Here is a 19,369-nt window from a genome sequence, read left to right as displayed (position 1 = left end):
GAGAGGCGGGAGAGTACCTTCGGGCTTGGGCAAGGAGGAGCAGGTAAGAGAAGCCAGGTGATCCCTTTTCATCCGCCGCTTGTTGGTTTTTAATAAAGAAGTCAAACTCGGTTTGTAGATTTCCCATTAGGGGACAATAAGCTTTTATAGCGGGAGCCACTGAATTAGAACTAATAGCAACTACAGCGCCAGAATCCGGGGAAATATCACCGCTAATAAGTTTCTGCCTCGTGCTCTGTCGCTGACATTCTCGGCGTTGCTTCATGCAGCCAAGCAGAAGCCTCAGTGTGTATTACCCAAAGCACTTGAGCCCATGCCCGGAGCCTGGGTGAGGCCCTGGGAGGCCTGTGGGGACATTGGATGTCAGGAGACTTCCAAGGCTCCTTGGGAAGAGGTGAGCCTGTACGCAGGACAGAGTGAGGGGACAGATTTAAGAAAGAAATGGAGCAATCGATCCTGAGAACACACCCTGCAGCAGGCTGGGGTTATCCACAGTCTGGGGAGAGGAGAGCCAGGCAGCACGGTCTCATCTTTCTCCTGCTTGCTCATGCAGAAGAAACCGTAGCAAAAGAGTTCAACAAACACAAGCTGTGTCCCCTGGAGGAGTCCCCAGTTCCCTGAGCTCTGAGGACTTCGCAGTGGGACCCATTGAATATTGTGACATGGGGAGAAAGGCAGAACACTCAGCCAGCTCCTGAGCTCCTCCCTGCTCTACTGAGCTGAGGAGGGGAGCATGGAGCTGAGCCGGAGTCGAGGGAACCAGAGAGACTTCAGTGAAGAGGGCAACTGGGAGGAATTCTTGGTGAGTGATTGTGGAAGTTGGCCATGGTGAGAGTCCCAAAGGCAGGAGGCTCGCTTCTCTGACTGAAGAGTTTAGGGAGCTGTGGGCTGCACCTGGCACTGGCTTTCCCCAACTCAGGGCTCATCTCTACCTGGTTCAGCTCCTCAGCCAGGCTTCCCACTCACACCCCTAGCTGCTACCAGCTGAGCCAAAGAAAGGAATGCTCTCAAACTGGCAGGTACCAGGCTGCAGGCCAGGGTGGTACAGAGGAGGGGAAGCTGGCAGATCAAGCTGTCTAACCTCATCTACAGCCAATCCAGACTCTGGGAGTAGCCTGCCCTGCCCCTGCATGCTTTGGTATCCTTGCTGCTAAACATGCTTTTCTCCTTCACTCTTTGAAATGTATTCATTTATTTTTGTGTACATTGATGTTTTGCACAGGAGCCAGATCCTCTGAAATTACAGCTGTAAGCTGCCGTGTGGGTGCTGGGAATCGAACTGGGATCCTCTGGAAGAGCAGACAGTGCTCTTTACTGTTGAGCCGTCTCTCCAACCCTCTCCCTCACTTTTTAATTAATTAAAAATATGTATGTGATTGGGTGTTTTGATTCGTGAATGTCTCTGTACCAGGTGGGTGCCTAATACCAGAACCCCGGGAACTGAATTATAAATAGTTGTAGGTGCTGGGGATTGAACCCGGGTCCTCTGGAAGAGTAGCCAGTGCTCTCGACCACCAAGCCATCTCTCCAGCCCTCTCCCTTCATTTTAGCAGACCTTCTAGAACCTTTCACTGTATCTTGTCTCAGAGAGGAGATCAAGTGGACTCTGTATAGGAATGAAAGAACTAAGGGATTAGGCCTCTGGAGTAAGCTTGGAGTGCAGCTGGGAGGCGGGAGACTAGGAGCTCACTGCTGTCTTATTCAGTTTCTGTCTCTATATCTCATTTCATCCCCTCCCCCAACCCTTATACATCTCCCCAATGACTGACTACCCAACCTATCCTTCAACATGACCTGGCAGAGGGATTCCTGGCTTTCAGAATACCCTAGCCACTGGTGATACTTAGAGGCCAGAGGCCCTCAAGGCCACCCTTCGTAAACCACCCCTTGGTTCCTACTTCAGGCAGTTGGCCAGGTACCTTCCCGGCACACTGATCCTTGTGCTTCCCTTCCAGGATGAGAACGACAACCCTCCCACCTTCAGCAAGCCTGCCTACTTCGTGTCTGTGGTGGAGAACATCATGGCAGGTATGGCTGGGGCAGGGGCGGAAGGGACATACACACACACATCATGGCAGGTAGAGACAGGCTTGGTACATACATTTGGGGCCTACTGTCAGCTTCTCAGTCATCCACAACAAATCAGGGAAGTCTTGGGGACATCTGGTTATTGTCACTACCATGTGCAGAACCCTCATTGGATACTGGGTCACGTTCATCTGCAGCCAGTCCAGTGGAAAAAGAATAATCTTGATTAAAGAACCTAGAGTGGTGTGTTCTGAGACTTGTACCATGAGTCAGATCCCAGGAGCCGTGACTTTCAGTGGGGTGGCGTGGAAGGGCAGTCTTGGAGTATGTTCCAGTAAACGCCTGAGAATGGAAGGCCCAACTGGAGCCAGCACCACAAGTTCCGTATGTGGGTCCCTGTCCTTGGGCAGATGACAGCTTCACCTTCACCCCCAAGTGTGCAGTCCTCATGGATATGCGTATTGCAAAGACTTCTGAGCCCCAGTGTAAATAAAATAGGAGACACTGAGTATCCATCACGGCTGAACTTAGAGACGGTTGAAATCAATATGGCCAGAGCTAGAGCTAGAGTATTCCATATATTGGGGTCTGAAGAGAGCCTCTAGGTACCTCTCCAGTATCTGAAGGTGAGTCAGTTGGGTGCCAGGCTGTGCCAACTCCCACATTCCTGTGTCTAGCCTCCTCTAAAGGTTATCCCTACTAAAGGCACTCAGTGCTCCCTACTCTGCCAGGCACTCTGCAAAGACAGGTCTTCCCGTATGACAACTAATTCTCTCCCTATCTCATAGTCCCAGAATCAAAGAGTACATCTGAGACCCCTGGCCACCCCAAAGAGGCCTGCCTGATGCATGCTTTTCTTGGAGACTGCTAGTCCCCCAGTGCCTGGCACCTATATACTTCTCCCAGAAGCCCTGCAGGTAGACCCCTGTTGGGTCATCTGCAGAGGAAGTGGCTAAGGCGCTCTTCAGAGGGCCAGAGGGCTCTAATCTGGGATGACACCCAACCTCTGAGTGCCTCCAAGAGCAGGATGGTGGCAAACCCAAATCCTGGGTGGGCGCAGACATAAGCCAAACCACTTGTGGGCTCTGGCCAGGGCTGCAGGGGTAGCCACCCCTCCCCAAACTGAGGAGTCTATGTAGATGGGAAAGAAGAGAAAGGCAAAGACCTTCCCTGGACATTAACGAGAAAATAAAGTCCTTTATAGATTCTGTCATGAAGAAGATGAAACAGGACCAAGAATGGGACGTGTGGTAAATGCAGAATAATTTATATTGGGTGGTAAATGCAGAATAATTTATATTGGGTGCTTTGTTTCTCTGGCTTCGAATCAAAGCCAGTGGATCTGGGTGGATTTGATCCACAGGACAGCCGGGCAAGGTCAGGGGGTATTTTGTGCTATTGGAGGCTGGGCCAGGTGTCTGGGGGAGGGGAGGGGAGAAGACCCTATCCCACCTCACCTCTGTAGGTAAGTCCACTCCGCACCCTGGGGTACCTCGTCTAAGGCTCTCTAACTCCTTGAGTCATGATCACTACAGGATCTGATGCCAGGGAGTGGTGGGGTTTGAAGAGCAACTCTTCTACCTCTCTGTCTTCCTAAAGGAGCCACAGTGTTGTTCCTAAATGCCACGGACCTGGACCGCTCCCGGGAGTATGGGCAGGAGTCTATCATCTATTCGCTGGAGGGCTCCTCACAGTTCCGCATCAATGCCCGCTCTGGTGAGCCCCCTAACCTGCTGCTCTGCACCATCAGGGCTGCCCTTCCTGGGCCAGTCAGGGGCCATGGTCTCCTTCCATGCGCTTAGCAGCAAGCTGGATTTAAGTGTCCGATTTCACCTCTGGAATAGTCACTCTAGCGCTCATTGTTCATCTTACCCTGGGCTACCTCACTGCAGCATGTCCCCCATGCAGTGCCTCTCAAGGGCAAAGAGTGGCTAAAGCTGTTCATTTTCCAAACAGCAGACACTCGCTATTTGTCAGGGGCGTGTTCATCCCCAACTGTCTTCCATCATGGCTGCTCACTTGGGTCTTAAACCTGGGCTCCCCTTCATATGAACCAGTGTTGCCTTTGAGCTGTTGTGTGTTCTAGAGTTGTGTGTACTAGAACCATTGTGTACACTAGAGCCATTGTGTACACTAGAGCTGTTGTGTGCACTAGAGCTGTTGTGTGTACTAGAGCTGTTGTGTGCACTAGAGCCATTGTGTGCACTAGAGCCATTGTGTGCACTAGAGCCATTGTATGCAGTAGAGCTGTTGTGTGCACTAGAGCTGTTGTGTGCACAGGAGCTGTTGTGTGCACATGAGATGTTGTGTGCACTAGAGCTGTTGTGTGCACTAGAGCCGTTGTGTGCACTAGAGCTGTTGTGTGCACTAGAGCCGTTGTGTGCACTAGAGCTGTTGTGTGCACTAGAGCCGTTGTGTGCACTAGAGCTGTTGTGTGCACTAGAGCCATTGTGTGCACTAGAGCTGTTGTGTGCACTAGAGCCATTGTGTGCACTAGATGAATGACTGTGATAAGCACACCTAAAATCAGCATGCAGGAAGTACAGAACAAAGTCACCCCTGTTGTTTTCTTCTGTATATTCACCTGAGGTCCCATCTGTAGTTCCATTTGTCCTGTGCCTTTTCTAAGACTCTCTATACACCTCAGACTCTCCTCCTTGAAGCCCAGGGGTGGAGGGGTAAGCTAAGAGAATAAGATCCCAGGCTGTTCAGAATGCCTGGGGGGAATTTGGGACTCCTTGTGCTCATTTGGAAGGTGTCTAATTCAATATTCAAGCACAGGAAGAATAAAGTATGGCCCCTTTGGGGTCTGGGTCAGCTGCATGGACATGGTAGTAACCTGCTTCTAAAGGGCATTTCTGTAAGTTTAAGGGAACTCTAGATGCCAACAGGCTTATCCCAGACTCTCATTGACTCAGAATAGGAACATACAGCAATGTGGGCAGATGTCCAGTGGACGAACCTTTTACATGACAATTCTAACCCAGGTCCTTTCCATGTTGTGGCTCCAAGTTCCCTGAAAAAGGAGAAAGCATACAAGGAACATCGTACAAGCGGATCTGACAGGCCAGGCCTGAAAGGGGCATCTGTCACCCTTGTACATGATACCTTGTCCACAGTAGGCAGGGGCTACCTCACTATGAGAAAGCTAGGGGAACAGGGTCCCTGCCTAATGACCACCAGTCAGCCACAGCTCACCTGGCCATGGAGCAAGGATATTGCCATCGTCCTGTTGTCCCTTCCTGTCGTCCATGATTCCTGGATCATGGTGAGCCTTCCAGTTCTCCTTCCTGCTCTTACTCCCATCACTCTTGAGGATGATGGCTGCTATTGTGTACAAGGACAAGGAGAGAAGCCAGAGTCACACAAATCTCTCCTTCCACCTCGGGCCTTCCTCCTATTCTCAGAGCAACCTCCTTAGCAAGCTTCATTTCCAAGAAGCAGTGAGCCCACCTCAGAACCTGCACAGGGTTGGTTCCATGAATCCCAGGGACAGCAGAGCATTGCCGCCCCCCTAGGGAAAATTACCATTTTCGTTTGCATGTAGCCCACACCTATCTTCCAGCCCCCTTAAGTCACTTCTCAATCACTAAGAAAGAACACTGCATGTGATGCCTATTCTGTGTAGAGCACGGGATGGGGAGATGGTCCGGTGGTAACATGCTTATTGGGCAATGTGAGAATGTAAGTTCATATCTCCAGCACCCACAGAAAGCAGTGATGTGTGTCAGTAAGCCTAGCACTCTTGCACTGAGATAGGAGACAGAGACAGGAGAGTGCAGCTTACAGACAGCCTGGGCTACATAACACCAAACAAGGGACCTCATCTCAAATGAGGTGTCAAGTTAGGATTAACACCCAAAGTTGTTCTGTCACCTCCACAGTTTGCTGTGGGACATGCACAGCTACATACACATACACACACACACACACACACACACACACACACATACACACACACATACACACATACACACACACACATACACACACACACATACACACACACACATACACACATACATACACACACACATACACACACATACATACACACACACGGAGCCCAGGGCTGGAGACAGCTCAGTTGGTAGAATATTTGCCTAATACGAATGAAGCCATGGGCTCCATTCCAGGCTTGATGGAACCTGCCTGTAGTCTAGCACTTAGGAGGTAGAGGCAAGAAGTTCAAAGTCATTCTCAGCTATGTAGTAAGTCCCAGGCCATGCTGGCACCATGAGACCTCTATCTCACAAACAACAGAAAATTGTTGTACTATATCATACAAAGAATAATGACAAAAAAATTTAATCTCCACTCTGAAGCCAGATGCAATTCGTAAAGCATTTCCGATCCAAGGAGAGTTTTGGTCTGCAGATGTGGAACCTGCAGATAGTGTATCAGCGCCCTTCATGAACACAAACCAAGAGCTCAGTACTATCTTGTTTCCCTTCCAGCATCACCCCCATTTTCCAGATGAGAAAACTGAGGCAAGAGCCAAACTCAGAATTTGACTGAGGTCCCTCAGAGTTTGACCAGCCGACCCCAGAGCTCAAATGTTAACTTTCTGGGGTCCATGAAACCATAGCTGAGCTCTGTCTCACCACCTACACATCCTGCTGCAGTCAGGGACTCCAGCCTCACCCCCAGGGCCTTCAATAAAGATGCTTTTCTGCTACCTTAACATGTCCTCAACCCAAAGGTGGGAACATCTTCCTCTGAGGTCCTTGGTCACATTAGCCAGGCCTGCTACACAGAGGTGGCCTTAATTGATTCTAATTTCCCAGATGGGAAAAGCCATCTATCATGAATACAAGTTCCCGTTCAAAACTTCTTACAGATTAATTTTCCTAGCCCTAGCAATTCATTAATTGATACTACCCAGCAAGGAGCATGGCTCCTGGGCAGACCTTAGTCAGCCCATGGTCCCTGGCTCTGTCACCTTCATTGCCTTGTCCCCCAACTCTGTCTCCTGTTCAACCCAAGGCAGGTGGCTGTGTCAGGGAGAGAAATGTGAATGTAAGGGGACTCAGGGAACCAGCTGTCTCAATGCCCGTGGTAGCACAGAGCTGTTAGTAACTTGCCTCATATCACACAGCTCAGACAATAGGAACAAAAAATAAATAAAATAAAATAAAATAAAATAAAATAAAATAAAATAAAATAAAATAAACTGGGTACCACATACATCCCTGCTTGCCTTGGGGAACTCTTTCAATCTACTGAAAGAAAATAATCAGTTTCTGAAAGGTGAGAGTTTCACCTATAGTTTCTTCATTGTGTGTGCATGCACATGTATGTGTGCTCATTGTGTGCACATGTGTGTGCATGTGTGTGCATGTGTGTATGTGTGTGCATGTGTATGTATGCACATGTGTGCATACATGTGTGTTTGTGAGCATGTGTGTGTATGTATGCACACGCACATGTGTGTTTGCATGTGTGTTGTGTGCATGTGCGTGCACATATGTGTATGTATGTGAATGTGTGCATGCGTGTGTGTGTGTGTGTGTGTGTGTGTGTGTGTTTCAGTACATGAAGACTGGAGGCTGTCAGGAGTCACTCACTGTCCATGTTAGTTTTTGAGACAGTCTCTCACTAAACCTGGGGGACCTGGTTCACCAATGAGCTCCAGGAATCCTCCTGTCTCTTCCTTCCCCTCAGCTTTGGGGTTCCAATACACTCTGCCTTGCCATGCTTTAACACAGTCCTGGGACTGAACCTGTGTCCCCTGGCCCCGCCCTTTATTTTTGTAACAGCTCCACTGGAAGTGAGAAAACCAAGGCTCAAAGAGTTTCAGCCTCCTTCCACGGACCCCCATCCTGGGAAAGTCAGGATTCACATTTGGGTCTTTGTTCTCCAAGTAGATGCCCTCCCTGGTAACCATGGGCTGGGGCTTGTCCTGGCCATAGTGATGTGCCCAGCTCTGCTGGCCTACAGCTGTTCTGGGAACACCGTGGTCAAAGCCTTGTATGTGTCAGAGACTTGATTTGATCCTGGTGGGAGTCTTCATACCACAGAAATCAGCAAAAGGCTTTTGTTCTCTTTGGGGAACTGTTTGTCAAACACTCACAGGTACAGGATTACCAAGTGGGCTCGGAGACAGATGGCTCTGTTAGTAAAGTGCTTGTCGTGCCAAGCCTGAGTTCAATTCCCAGAACTTGCATAAAAATGTCAGGCCCAGTGGCACTTGCTTGTCCTCCAGTGCTGGGGAGACAGACAGATGGATGGACTCTTGACTATCACCAGCCACCCAACCTAGTCTAAGCACTTAGTCCCATGTCCCAGTGAGATGCAACACTCACGGTGGTCAATTGGCATCCACACACATGACAACACATACATGTGCACATATGTACCAAGAAGCAACTGAAGGACTACCAAAGTGACCACGATGTTCCAGTGATGCTTAAGACAGCTGAAAACAGCTGACAGAAATTGTGGTTTATTTTAAACGTGTCTGTTAATAACTGTTTGCACACTAAAAAAAATTCTGCTGGTATATTACACCAATGATGGGAAACTGGGAAAGTGATATTATGACTGTTAATTCAGAACTCTGTAGACTCTCACACTGTAGCTTGTACACAGTAGGCTCACACACTGTAGACTTGCACACTTTAGGCTTACACACTGTAGGCTCAAACACTGTAGGCTCACACACTGTAGGTTTGCACACTGTAGACTCACACACTATAGGCTCACACACTGTAGGCTCACACACTATAGGCTCACACACTGTAGGCTCACACACTGTAGACTTACACACTGTAGGCTTACACACTGTAGACTCACACGCTGTAGGTTTGCACACTGTAGGCTCACACACTGTTGGCTCATACACTGTAGGCTCACACACTGTAGGCTCACATACTGTAGGCTCACATACTGTAGGCTCACACACTGTAGACTTACACACTGTAGGCTTACACACTGTAGGCTCACATGCTGTAGGTTTGCACACTATAGGCTCACACACTGTTGGCTCATACACTGTAGGCTCACACACTGTAGGCTCACATACTGTAGGCTCACACACTGTAGGTTTGCACACTTTAGGCTTACACACTGTAGCCTTATACACTGTAGGCTCACACGCTGTAGGTTTGCACACTGTAGACTCACACATTGTAGGCTCACACACTGTAGGCTCACATACTGTAGGCTCACACACTGTGGGCTTGCATGCCCAGGCCTGAGCCACAAGCTAAAGCATGTGTGAATTCCAGCCTGAACCATCCCCCTCCTATCACTGGGGACTGTACTCCCAGTGACTGTATGCCTAGATAGAGCATGGGGCTATTCTGAGGCTTTCCATGACCCCACACAATAGTCCTGCTGTGAAACTGTCCTGTCATAGTTCCTTTTGGGCAGGTATGGGACCTGAGGCACAGAGCTCTGAAGTAACTAGATTGAGCTTATAAAGTCAGAAAATATTGTCACATCTAAGCCAGAGGTATCTGTGAGTGTGTGTGGTGTTGATGGCCCTCCTATTCTGCCAGCCCCTGCCCCAAGCACACAGATGGGCCCAGTGCAGTTGCAGAGGCCATGGCTGCCGTGACTGCCCAACCATAGCTCCCAAGTATCTCTACATCTACTTCCTTCTCCCTGCACCCCACCCCCACCCGCTCATCCACCTCTCTGTCCAATAGGAGAAATCACCACCACGTCTCTGCTGGACCGAGAGACCAAAGCTGAATACATACTCATTGTGCGTGCTGTGGATGGGGGTGTGGGCCACAACCAGAAAACTGGCATTGCCACAGTGAGTACATCCCTACCCTGCTGACCCAGTTCCTCCTCCCTGATGACCAGGTCCCTCCTCCCTGATGACCAGTTCCCTCCTCCCTGTTGACTAGCTCCCTCCTCCTTGCTAACCAGCTCCCTCCTCCCTGCTGACAAGGTCCCTCCTCCCTGCTGACAAGGCGCCTCCTCCCCGATGACAAGGTTCCTCCTCCCTGCTCACCTTCAAGCCTCTGGGTGCCTTGTTCTGAACCAGGATGAGACACTGTGGGGTAGCATCTGCAGAGAGCAGCCATGGGAAAGCAAGGCCTTGCATCTAGGACATAGGACACCCAGGAGGGCACAATAGAATAAATCTTTCACAACACTCCAAAGGCCCAGAGGAGTAGTACACAGCAGAGGACAGGAGTCCCAGAATCCTCTCGTGCTCTCCAGAACATCTAAGCAGAAGCCACAATGCCTAGATAGAGCCTGGGGCTATTCTGAGGCTTTCCATGACATTAACTAAATGACCCCACACAGTAGTCCTGCTGTGAAACTGTCCTGTCATAGTTCCTTTTGGGCAGGTATGGGACCTGAGGCACAGAGTTCTGAAGTAACTAGACTGAGCTTATAAAGTCAGAAAATATTGTCGCATCTAAGCCAGAGGTATCTGTGAGTGTGTGTGGTGGCCAAGAGTGCAAGAATCAGGGCCCTTCTGGGTCTCCTGGGGACTGGCCACTACCCCATCTGTAAACACCTGTAGTGCTGAGTGTCCCTGCCTTTGGGGAGGGAAGGCCCAGGAGCCCATCAAGGCCACCTCGTCACAAAGGAGCATCGAGGAGGAGAGAATAGCTTAGGGGTCCCAAGTGGTCCTGGTGGCAAAAGGAAGAACAGGGACAGTGAGGAGCACAAAGGGACCCTGAGACAGGAACAACCACAGTAAGGTGACCTGTTGCTCCAGCCCCATCCAGTCCCCCTTCCCCATGCTGCTGCCTTGGACTTCCTCTGGAGGCCTGTGCTTCACCTTGCTCCATGGTCCTCACCCTGGGAAGCTGCCCCATTCTTGCCAGGCCAGAGGAACTGGGCTGGGGTTGGCTTCACCTGGCTGGAACTGTTACATAATGCCCCTGCCCCCAACCCCCATGAGCACCTCTGTAGAAGCTGGCCCTGCTAATCAGAATCACAGCTCAGCCCTGTAAATGGTCAACCCGGAGGCAGCAGAAAAATCACTTCATTTGTGCCTGAGGCTGAGAAGCTCAAAGGATCCTCTCAGGTCCCTGACTGGGGGAGGGGGTCACCTTCAAATCCCCAGACCCAGACGAAGTAGCTGAGAGAAGCCTGGATCACAAGGATTTCAAATACCTCGTCCGTTCTCTGCCTCCTCCTGGGATAGCACCTACCCGCCCTCCTTTGGCAAGGACCTAGCCCCTCCTTGTCCCTGACAACCTTGGTTCTCCTAAGCAGATCAGCAGAGAGAGCTATTGGAATGGAGACCCCTGGGTGCCCTGACCCTGCTGTCCCTGCCCTTGTTGGCCGTCATGGCCACAGCACCCCTTGTGGTCCACAGGTGAATGTCACCCTCCTAGACATCAATGACAACCACCCCACCTGGAAGGATGCTCCCTACTACATCAACCTGGTGGAGATGACGCCTCCAGACTCTGATGTGACCACGGTAAGTAGAGACACAGCAGCTGCCAGGCAACCTTGCTACGGTGGAGAATTCCCACCATGACCCCCTGGCCTGCCACAGAGACTCCTGGGATTGGTGTTTCATCCCAAGGTGGCCCGTGTCCTTTACCACGGAGGCACTGCAGCCATTGGCCTGTTAGTTCTGTCCCAGGTCAGCCCCCAGGGCAACCTCAGCATGGGGTTGAAGCTCACCCTAGGGTCCACCCTGTGTCCTGTGTGTAGCTGCTGTGTTCAGGATATAACTTAAAGCGGGGGATGGAAACACAGCCTGAGATATTGGACCCCAGATTGGAAAAAGGCTTGCAAGGGCAGCCAAAGATAGACAAGGCCTGTGTCCCACTCACTCTACCCAACTCTCGGATTCACATATGTAAGCCTTTCCTCCCCTAGCCTTTGAACTCCATTTACCTCATCACGGAAGGCTTATCCTCAAATGTCTGGCCAACTGCCACCCAGCCGTTCTGTGACGAACATGAGCTCTGACATCTCTCAACAGTCCTGTTGACTGAATGCCTGCTCTGTCCTACGCTGCCCCAAGAATGCCTCGTGAGATCTCATTCCCAGGATGCTCTACCCTGACAACAGGGCTTAGAGCTCAAGGCCCCTGGAACCCATGGGAGGTAGTGCCGGGCCTTGAACTCAGGCCCAGGCCCTGAAGGACTGGAGAACCGTGCAGACAGGCACAGGCTCAGTAGCTTTGCATTAGGCTCTGAGAACATGTCCTGCCCACACCCTGTGACCTTGGAGTCCTCACTTCTCACTAGTGAGATCCTAAAAGTGACAGGGTCTATCTGGACAGATGGAGAGAGTAGAAACCTGGAAGGAAGGACAGAGAGGGAAAGGGGGAGTGGTCATCCAGTGCTTCCAAGTGTTCAAGATCTGAGAGGTCCTCAGCTGTTCATCCTGTCTCCTTCCAGAGACGCCCAGGCAGCAAGGCAGAGGGGTGATCTAGGATGCATGGGTTTTCAAAGCTGGGGACCACAGTTAGAGATCTCTAGACGGGGTTCTCGCAGGGGCCTCTGAGGCTCTGGGTCCCACCCGATACTCTCTGCTGCCACCTTGTGGGCACCCTGGTACAAGCTCAAAATAATCTCAGAGTTCCCAACTCCGTTGGGAACCCACTCGAGAATGGTTATGAAATTCCTACCTCCGAACCACCCACCTGTCATTGTTTCTGGAAAATTGCTCCCAAAGGAAATTGAGACCCAAGTGATGGAGGACCCTTCAGCCACCACAGGCTTTGTGCTAGGGCTTTGTGTGGAGGCTCTGCCTCCAGAGGGCTCTCATGTCATGCTCTGCCCAGACTCACCACTGGCTCCCATCAGTGTAAAAGCCAGGGTGGAGAGATAGCTCGGTGGTGAGAGCATCTGCTCATGACACTTCAATGTCATATTGGTTGGGGCTGGCCTTGACCTACCTCCCCACACCTACCACACACATACACATACATGTGCTCACACATGTGTTAACAAAAACACATCTACATACACATCCATCCTACACCATCATGCACAGGACATATATACACATATATATATGTGCATGCACACACACAACACATTGACCTTTCTATTGCCTGCACATTCACCTCTTCCTGACTGAGCCTTACACATCCTCCACAAGGCTCTGTTTCCTCTGCCATATCCACTCCCTCTCTCTATCCCAAATTAAAATACCACCTCTGAGTGGCTCACTGTCCCCTCCCCCTCCAGATTGTCTCCTGAGAAATCCCACAGTCCAGGCTTATCTGTTATCTACATATAAGAAAGAGGCTAGCTTAGTGGGTAAATGGGTAGCCTCTGGTACCAAAGGAACTGGGCTCTAACTCCAGTGACTCCAGTTGTCAGCTCTGTGGCCTTAGGGAAGTTACTGACCCTCTCTGTGTTAACTTGCTGTGGTCAGATCTTGTGGGTAGATGTATATGTTGTGTTGTGCATGTGTGTGATATATGATCCCCTCAGCTGTCAAACCTTGTACTCTACCTTACTTGAATTGGGGTCTCCTGTTGTTCATCACCCCATTCTCCAGTTTTATCTGGCCCAAGAGATTTTAGGGGTCCTTCTGTCTCTGCATCGTGCCCTGCGGGTCTGCCACGTTCTGAGGATTTGAACTTGGGTCACTGGGCTTGAGTGGCAACTGCTTTGCCCACCGGGCCATCGCTCCAATCCCCTGTGTTGGATTTTGATTAGTCAAATGCAGAAAGTACCACGACCTGGCAGCTGTCTGTCTGTCTGTCTGTCTGTCTGTCTGTCTGTCTGCCTGCCTGCCTGCCTGCTTGGTTCACTTTGGAGACATAGCCAGGCACACCCTAGCTAAGCAGTGTATCTCCAATGCTTGCTGTTTAAGGCTATGTTCAGCTGCTGGGTTGGTAAACTTTGCCTCATCTCCACTCAGCCTCCAGCCGTGTCTACACTGGCTCCTCCACAGCTGGAGAATCTGTTGGTGGCCCAGGGACCACTCTAACTTAAGCAACAGCCATGACTCCAGAAGCCCAAAGTGATGGAAACCCAGGATTTTCCCAGTCTTTGGCAGATGAGCCTGTTCTTGTGTGTCCCTTCATTCAGTGCCCTCTGAGCTGGCAGAGCACATGCGTCCCCCAGCCTCAGTGTGCCGGATACGTGGGATCCAAAGGTTTCTACCTGATGGGCGTGCACTGCAGGGTAGATGTCTCTCTCGTCATTCTCTTCCTGCAATGAATGTGGGCCCAGCTCTCCCTGCTTCCTGTGGGCTCCTTCAAGGACCTGCTGATGGGCATTGATTTAGAGCCTTTCAACGCCCTCCAGCAAAATAAAGAAGAGGGAGAGGGAGAGAATTATCCCCCATCAGGCAGGAGAAAAACGACTAGTGTGAAATGGGAAACAGAGGAGGGGAGAATGTGAGTCCACAGACTTGCTCAGAAGGAGCCTCCAGGCAGGGTCTCAGCCTCTGTCTTCTCCCAGGCCCCTTCCTGCCCTATGACCAAAGGCCACTCACAGCTAGAGTATGGGGCAGCTCTCTGGGCATCCTCTGCAGTAGTGTTTCTCTCACTGTGAAACTGACAACACGTGCTGACCCGACCTAGGTTGTTTGGGCTCCAAGTCTTGGTTTTCCCAGCCAGAAGTACAGGGATGAAGAGTTATGTCCCTTCTGTAACAGTTGAAATGCACGGAAACTCAGGGAACACTTATTTCCTCTGTCCCTCAGTGACACAATGCAGCCTGGCTTTAATTGTGCCTGACATGAATGGTCTCTGTTATAAAATGGGGCGGGGGTGGGCATCAGAGGCCAGAGACAATATGGTCACAATACAGTGAAGGAATCAAGGCCTGGAAGGTGGGGACCCCTCTGCACCCCTCAGATACGAGACTAGGGAGAGTGTAGGATAAAGGGAGTCTGGAATGAGATGTCCTCACTGGCGAGGGACATGCCCTGTAAGCCTCTCTCCCTGCCCCCCAGAGCTCAGAGATGGTGACAAGTAGAGCCCCTGGCCACATGTCATATATCTATCTGTTCTGGTCTAGTGACCCTGGAGACACCTCAGCTGGGGATTAAGCCAGAACAGGGACAAATTCTGCTGCAAGAGCATAAAAGCTCATACCAAGTGAGACGAAGGCGCTGACCAACCCTGGCTGTCATTGCCCCGTATCATGAAGTTAATGACATTGTCCTGATGCAGCCCCTGAGACTGCAGCCACGGTCCTCCCAACCCCCCCTCCCGCCACCCGCACCCCTTACCACAATCCCATCTACCTGTGATGTCGTCATGGTTCTGTAACACAGAGAGAGGATGGATTGAGGGGTGAGAACCACTGTTGTCTCCCTCTGGAAGACTACCAGAGAGGGAACGGATCAGCGTGAGGCTGGTGCTGTGTGACCTTGAGCCTGACCTATACATCTCTGAGCCCTGCTTTCACCCCAAAGTGGATCCCAGCTAATGACTCCTTGCCTAGGCCTTGGCATCACAGAGCCACGGTAGCTTTTCAAATCTTCAACCATCGGAGCTGTCAGAGGGAGAAATAAAAGGCCTTCTGATAACTGTTCAGAGTCCACAACCCAGGGCTCCCCAAAGCTCAGTAGAGGGGCAGGACCCCCATCCTTCCCGGCCCCCAAGCCTAGAACTTCTGATCCCCTTCTTCTCACCCAAGTCCTAAGAGGTCAGCTTGGACCATCAGTTTATATGGCACTGAGGATGGCGCCCAGGGCTGCATGCATGCTAGGCAGGGGCTCTACCAAGTGAACCCCATCCCTAGCCACCCTCCTTATGCCTGCCCATCCCACTGTTTTACATGGGGCAGCCACACTTGAATAAGGGACTTCCCTGTAGTCGACTGATCAGTGAAGATGCTGGAGGACCCAGACTTTAGTACTGGTTTCGTGACCCCCCACTTCCTGGTCCTAACAGAGCCCTCACTGGGCGTGAGAGCCCCCGATGCCTGTGCCTGCACTCAGGTCCGGGCCAGGGACTGTGACGTAACTCAGGAAGAGGTCTGTTCTTTCCTGGGCAGGTGGTAGCTGTGGACCCAGATCTGGGGGAGAATGGCACCCTGGTGTACAGCATCCAGCCCCCCAACAAGTTCTATAGTCTGAACAGCACCACAGGCAAGATCCGCACCACCCACGTCATGCTGGACCGAGAGAACCCTGACCCCGTGGAGGCGGAGCTCATGCGCAAGATCATTGTCTCTGTCACGGACTGTACGGACTCCTGCACCCCATCCCTGGGCTCCCACATAGGCAGAGGCTCTCGACCTTTGGGGATGCCCCCATGGGTGGTCCTTAGGGTCCCGGAGCCCACTTAGGAGGGCTGCCTTATATAAGAATAGATTGGTGTCTATGTCCCAAATGTGACCGCCCCCAGGGCATCCAATGGAAGGGGGGAAACTGGGAAGAGACCCATGGCTCCTCGCAGGACACCAGGGGAGTGGGATGGGGGTTGGTATATGCTTCCCTTTCTCCAACGTTTTTCTCTTACACGCATTCTCCCGTCTCCGCCCCCTTCTTCCTTGTCCTATCAGGTGGTAGACCCCCCCTGAAGGCCACCAGCAGTGCCACAGTCTTTGTGAACCTCTTGGATCTCAATGACAACGACCCCACCTTCCAGAACCTGCCTTTTGTGGCTGAGGTTCTTGAGGGCACCCCTGCAGGGGTCTCTGTCTACCAAGTAAGTGTGGCTCCCTGTGGACCACAGGGGTCGCCGTGTGCTTCATACTAAGCATTTTCATGAGGGCTAGGGTGTAGGTTATAACTGGCGCCAGTTGTAGGGTTATTGTGGGGTCCTGCGTCCGCTCCGCCACAGGGCTTGGGCCACTTGGGAGGCAGGATGCGGGAAGTTGGCCACGCTTACTCCACACTGCTGCCAGGGTATCGGGATGTGGGAAGCCGTGGGACACTGCTCCAGGGCGGAGAAGCACAGTCTGAGCATGGGACAGCCGGAGCTGCTTCAGAGTCCCCAGGCCTGCAAGGAGGCCCCGGCCATCTGGTTCTCAGGCTCTTGGGCATTCAGGCACTGCTGGATGCCTTGGAAGAGCTGAGAACGGGATGGGGGCCCAAGGGCTGCATCTAGCCTAGGGCCAAGGGGGAAAGGGGGAACTCTGGCTGGTCCCATGGAGGAGAGACTTCGTCTGGATGGCAGCAGGCTTGGTGGTGGTGACAGGGAGGACAGGGAGACTTTCTTCAGCTCTGTAGGCCAAGGCCCTCTCTGTGGCTCTCCACAGTGGATCCTGATGAAAAGAAAGTCTATGGTTTCAAGACGTTTATTGTCATGACGGAAAGTGATGAAACCATACCCACTGCTCAGAGTGGGCCTGAGATTAAATTTGTGTGCAGGAGTGTCTGGGAAGAAAAGGTGATTGGCTAAGCCTCCAAGCTTTTGGGTACCTCATTATAATGGAGATCTGTCTTGAGCCTACATGACCTGTGGTCAGGTCCTCTACCTGTGGGGCATTGCCCTTACGTGACCGATGGCCACAAATCTATGCAGGACTGTGACTAGTGACCGGCCTGGTTTCCTGGGAGTCGGGCGAAGCACCTACCGTCCCTTCAGGGTCACTGGGGTTCAAGCCTCCTCAACTGGGAACCAGGCTGCCTTTCAGGGTCCCACACTAGGGATGCCAGTCAAGACCTCCACAGTGTGTAAGCCAAGTAGCCTGGGTGCTGAGAGAGTCGCCGTGGCTGAGGAAGTCTGGGAGGCCCCTAGGGACAGAGCCTTGAGCCAAGTCTGGAAAAACTGGCAGATTTGGAAATATGGAGGCCAAGGCAAAGAATAGAAACAGTACAGAATTCCGGGAAGCTGACTCAGGAAGTTCCCCCATCCTCTTAGGCCCAAGCCACCAAACCTGGAAGCTGTAGATGATTTTAGAACAAAACGTCAGACACCTGTGACTAAGCACCCCAAGATAAGAACCCCATTTATTCCTGTGAGCCCTCAAGCAACTGTGCACAGAAATGAGACCCTTCCCATTCAGAAGAAAGCTTTGAAGAGACTTCCAAACTCCCCCATTGCCCAGAAGAGGCAGGGCCTCTCTCTCTCTGCCCATCACCCTTCTGTAGTGGGAGGCCTGAAGGTGCTGATTTGGAGAATGTAATGTCCTGCCAGGAGCATCTTAAGAACTCTGGGAGACTCTCAAGGTTGAGATTGTGGCTTTTTGAGCTGGGGTGCAGCCAGGTGAGAGAGCATTGCAAAAATTATTTTTCTTGCTTGACAAAGGCCCTGAATTCCAATCCCCACCACCTCAAAAGAGAAGCATTGGAATCCAACCAATATGCATGTACATCCCAATTCTGTCACTCTTGCTGTGTGATCCAGAGTGCACTCTTTAACCTCTCTGAGCCTCGGCTTCCTCACTTGAGAACTGGCACTAGCCATAATGGCTGCCTGGCTGTGCTGAGGACACAGAGCCAGATGACAGCAGGGAGCACGCGGTCGCTGTGGAGTTTGCTGTGCGTGGCTTGCTTTTTACGTGAGACAGTGGGATCACTTGTCCCTGCTCCAAGAATACAGGGCTGTTTCTCAGGACGCCAGAGTGCGTGACCTTGGCGCCACCACCACCCACCACCCCACCCCACCACCACCACCCACCACCCTCACACCCCCCCCCCAACTGAGCCTGCTTCTTTTCTGTAAGGTTGACCCCTGAAAATTGGGGACATTCTCCTGAGCCCCCAGCAGGTGGAGCCTCTACCTCGACCATGGAGAAATTCCCAAAGGCTGTGGGCGAGAGGATAACCTATCTCTGGGGACCTCAGAGACAGGAGGGAAAGAGAGGCCTGGGGCAGAGTTTACAGAAGTCGCTCAGTACTGCAAGGAAGGGCTACAAGAACTGGGAATACGAAACAGGAAGTTTCCAACTTCAGCTCCCTGCCCCCAAGCCCCATCCAGAACTTCAACCAAGAGAGATCTCTGGGGGACACATCTAAGAACTGTCTTCGGGGATTAGGGTGCAAATTAAGCCAAAGTGCTGAGCTGCAGCCCTGGAAGGCCTCTGAGAAGCATGGAGAAAGCGTGTCCGATCTCTGCACTTAAATCAGGTCATTGTCTTCCAATGGTGAAAGCCTTGCTTAAACCACAACACTCTTGTCCTTGCTGTGGCCGTGCACCTTTCTCCAAGTTCTCAGGTGTGTGAGCCTGTGAAACTCCCCGTATACTGGGTCCTGTGCTGGGGAGCTTCTGACCAGGGCTGGAATTGTGGGTCCCGGGGAGGAGCTTTATCTGTCTTTATCCCAAAGGAAATAAATCTTCATGTGGCATTAAAGAATAGCACGGATATCTTTTTGCATATGTCTCTATTTTATTTCATAAAGCAGAGAGGAGAGTTGGTTTCTGCAGGCTGCAAAGCCACGGCCCAGGAGATGAAAGGGACTTTAGGCTGAGTGGTACTCCCAGCCAGCATCCTAAGAGCTGGAGATTGCGGCCACAGCAAAATATAGGAACCTAGGGCCTACTGGA

At 51.6% G+C, this 19,369-nt stretch overlaps 1 protein-coding gene across 2 annotated transcripts in view; it reads left to right on the top strand.

The window, feature by feature from the left end:
* Positions 1 to 19,369, top strand: part of Cdh23 (cadherin-related 23) — a 382,621-nt gene that overhangs the window by 257,069 nt on the left and 106,183 nt on the right. For both annotated transcript variants that reach the window (XM_087596750.1, NM_053644.2), the window contains 6 exon segments: positions 1,956 to 2,028; positions 3,628 to 3,744; positions 9,681 to 9,793; positions 11,321 to 11,428; positions 15,930 to 16,119; positions 16,440 to 16,585. In XM_087596750.1, the coding sequence (XP_087452876.1) occupies positions 1,956 to 2,028; positions 3,628 to 3,744; positions 9,681 to 9,793; positions 11,321 to 11,428; positions 15,930 to 16,119; positions 16,440 to 16,585 (747 nt within the window).

Source organism: Rattus norvegicus, chromosome 20, assembly GCF_021556685.1.
Source record: "Rattus norvegicus strain SHRSP/BbbUtx chromosome 20, alternate assembly SHRSP_T2T, whole genome shotgun sequence".
Taxonomy (NCBI): Eukaryota; Metazoa; Chordata; class Mammalia; order Rodentia; family Muridae; genus Rattus; species Rattus norvegicus.
The sequence above is the reverse complement of the archived record's forward strand: the minus strand, read 5'-3'. Positions and strand labels throughout refer to the sequence as shown.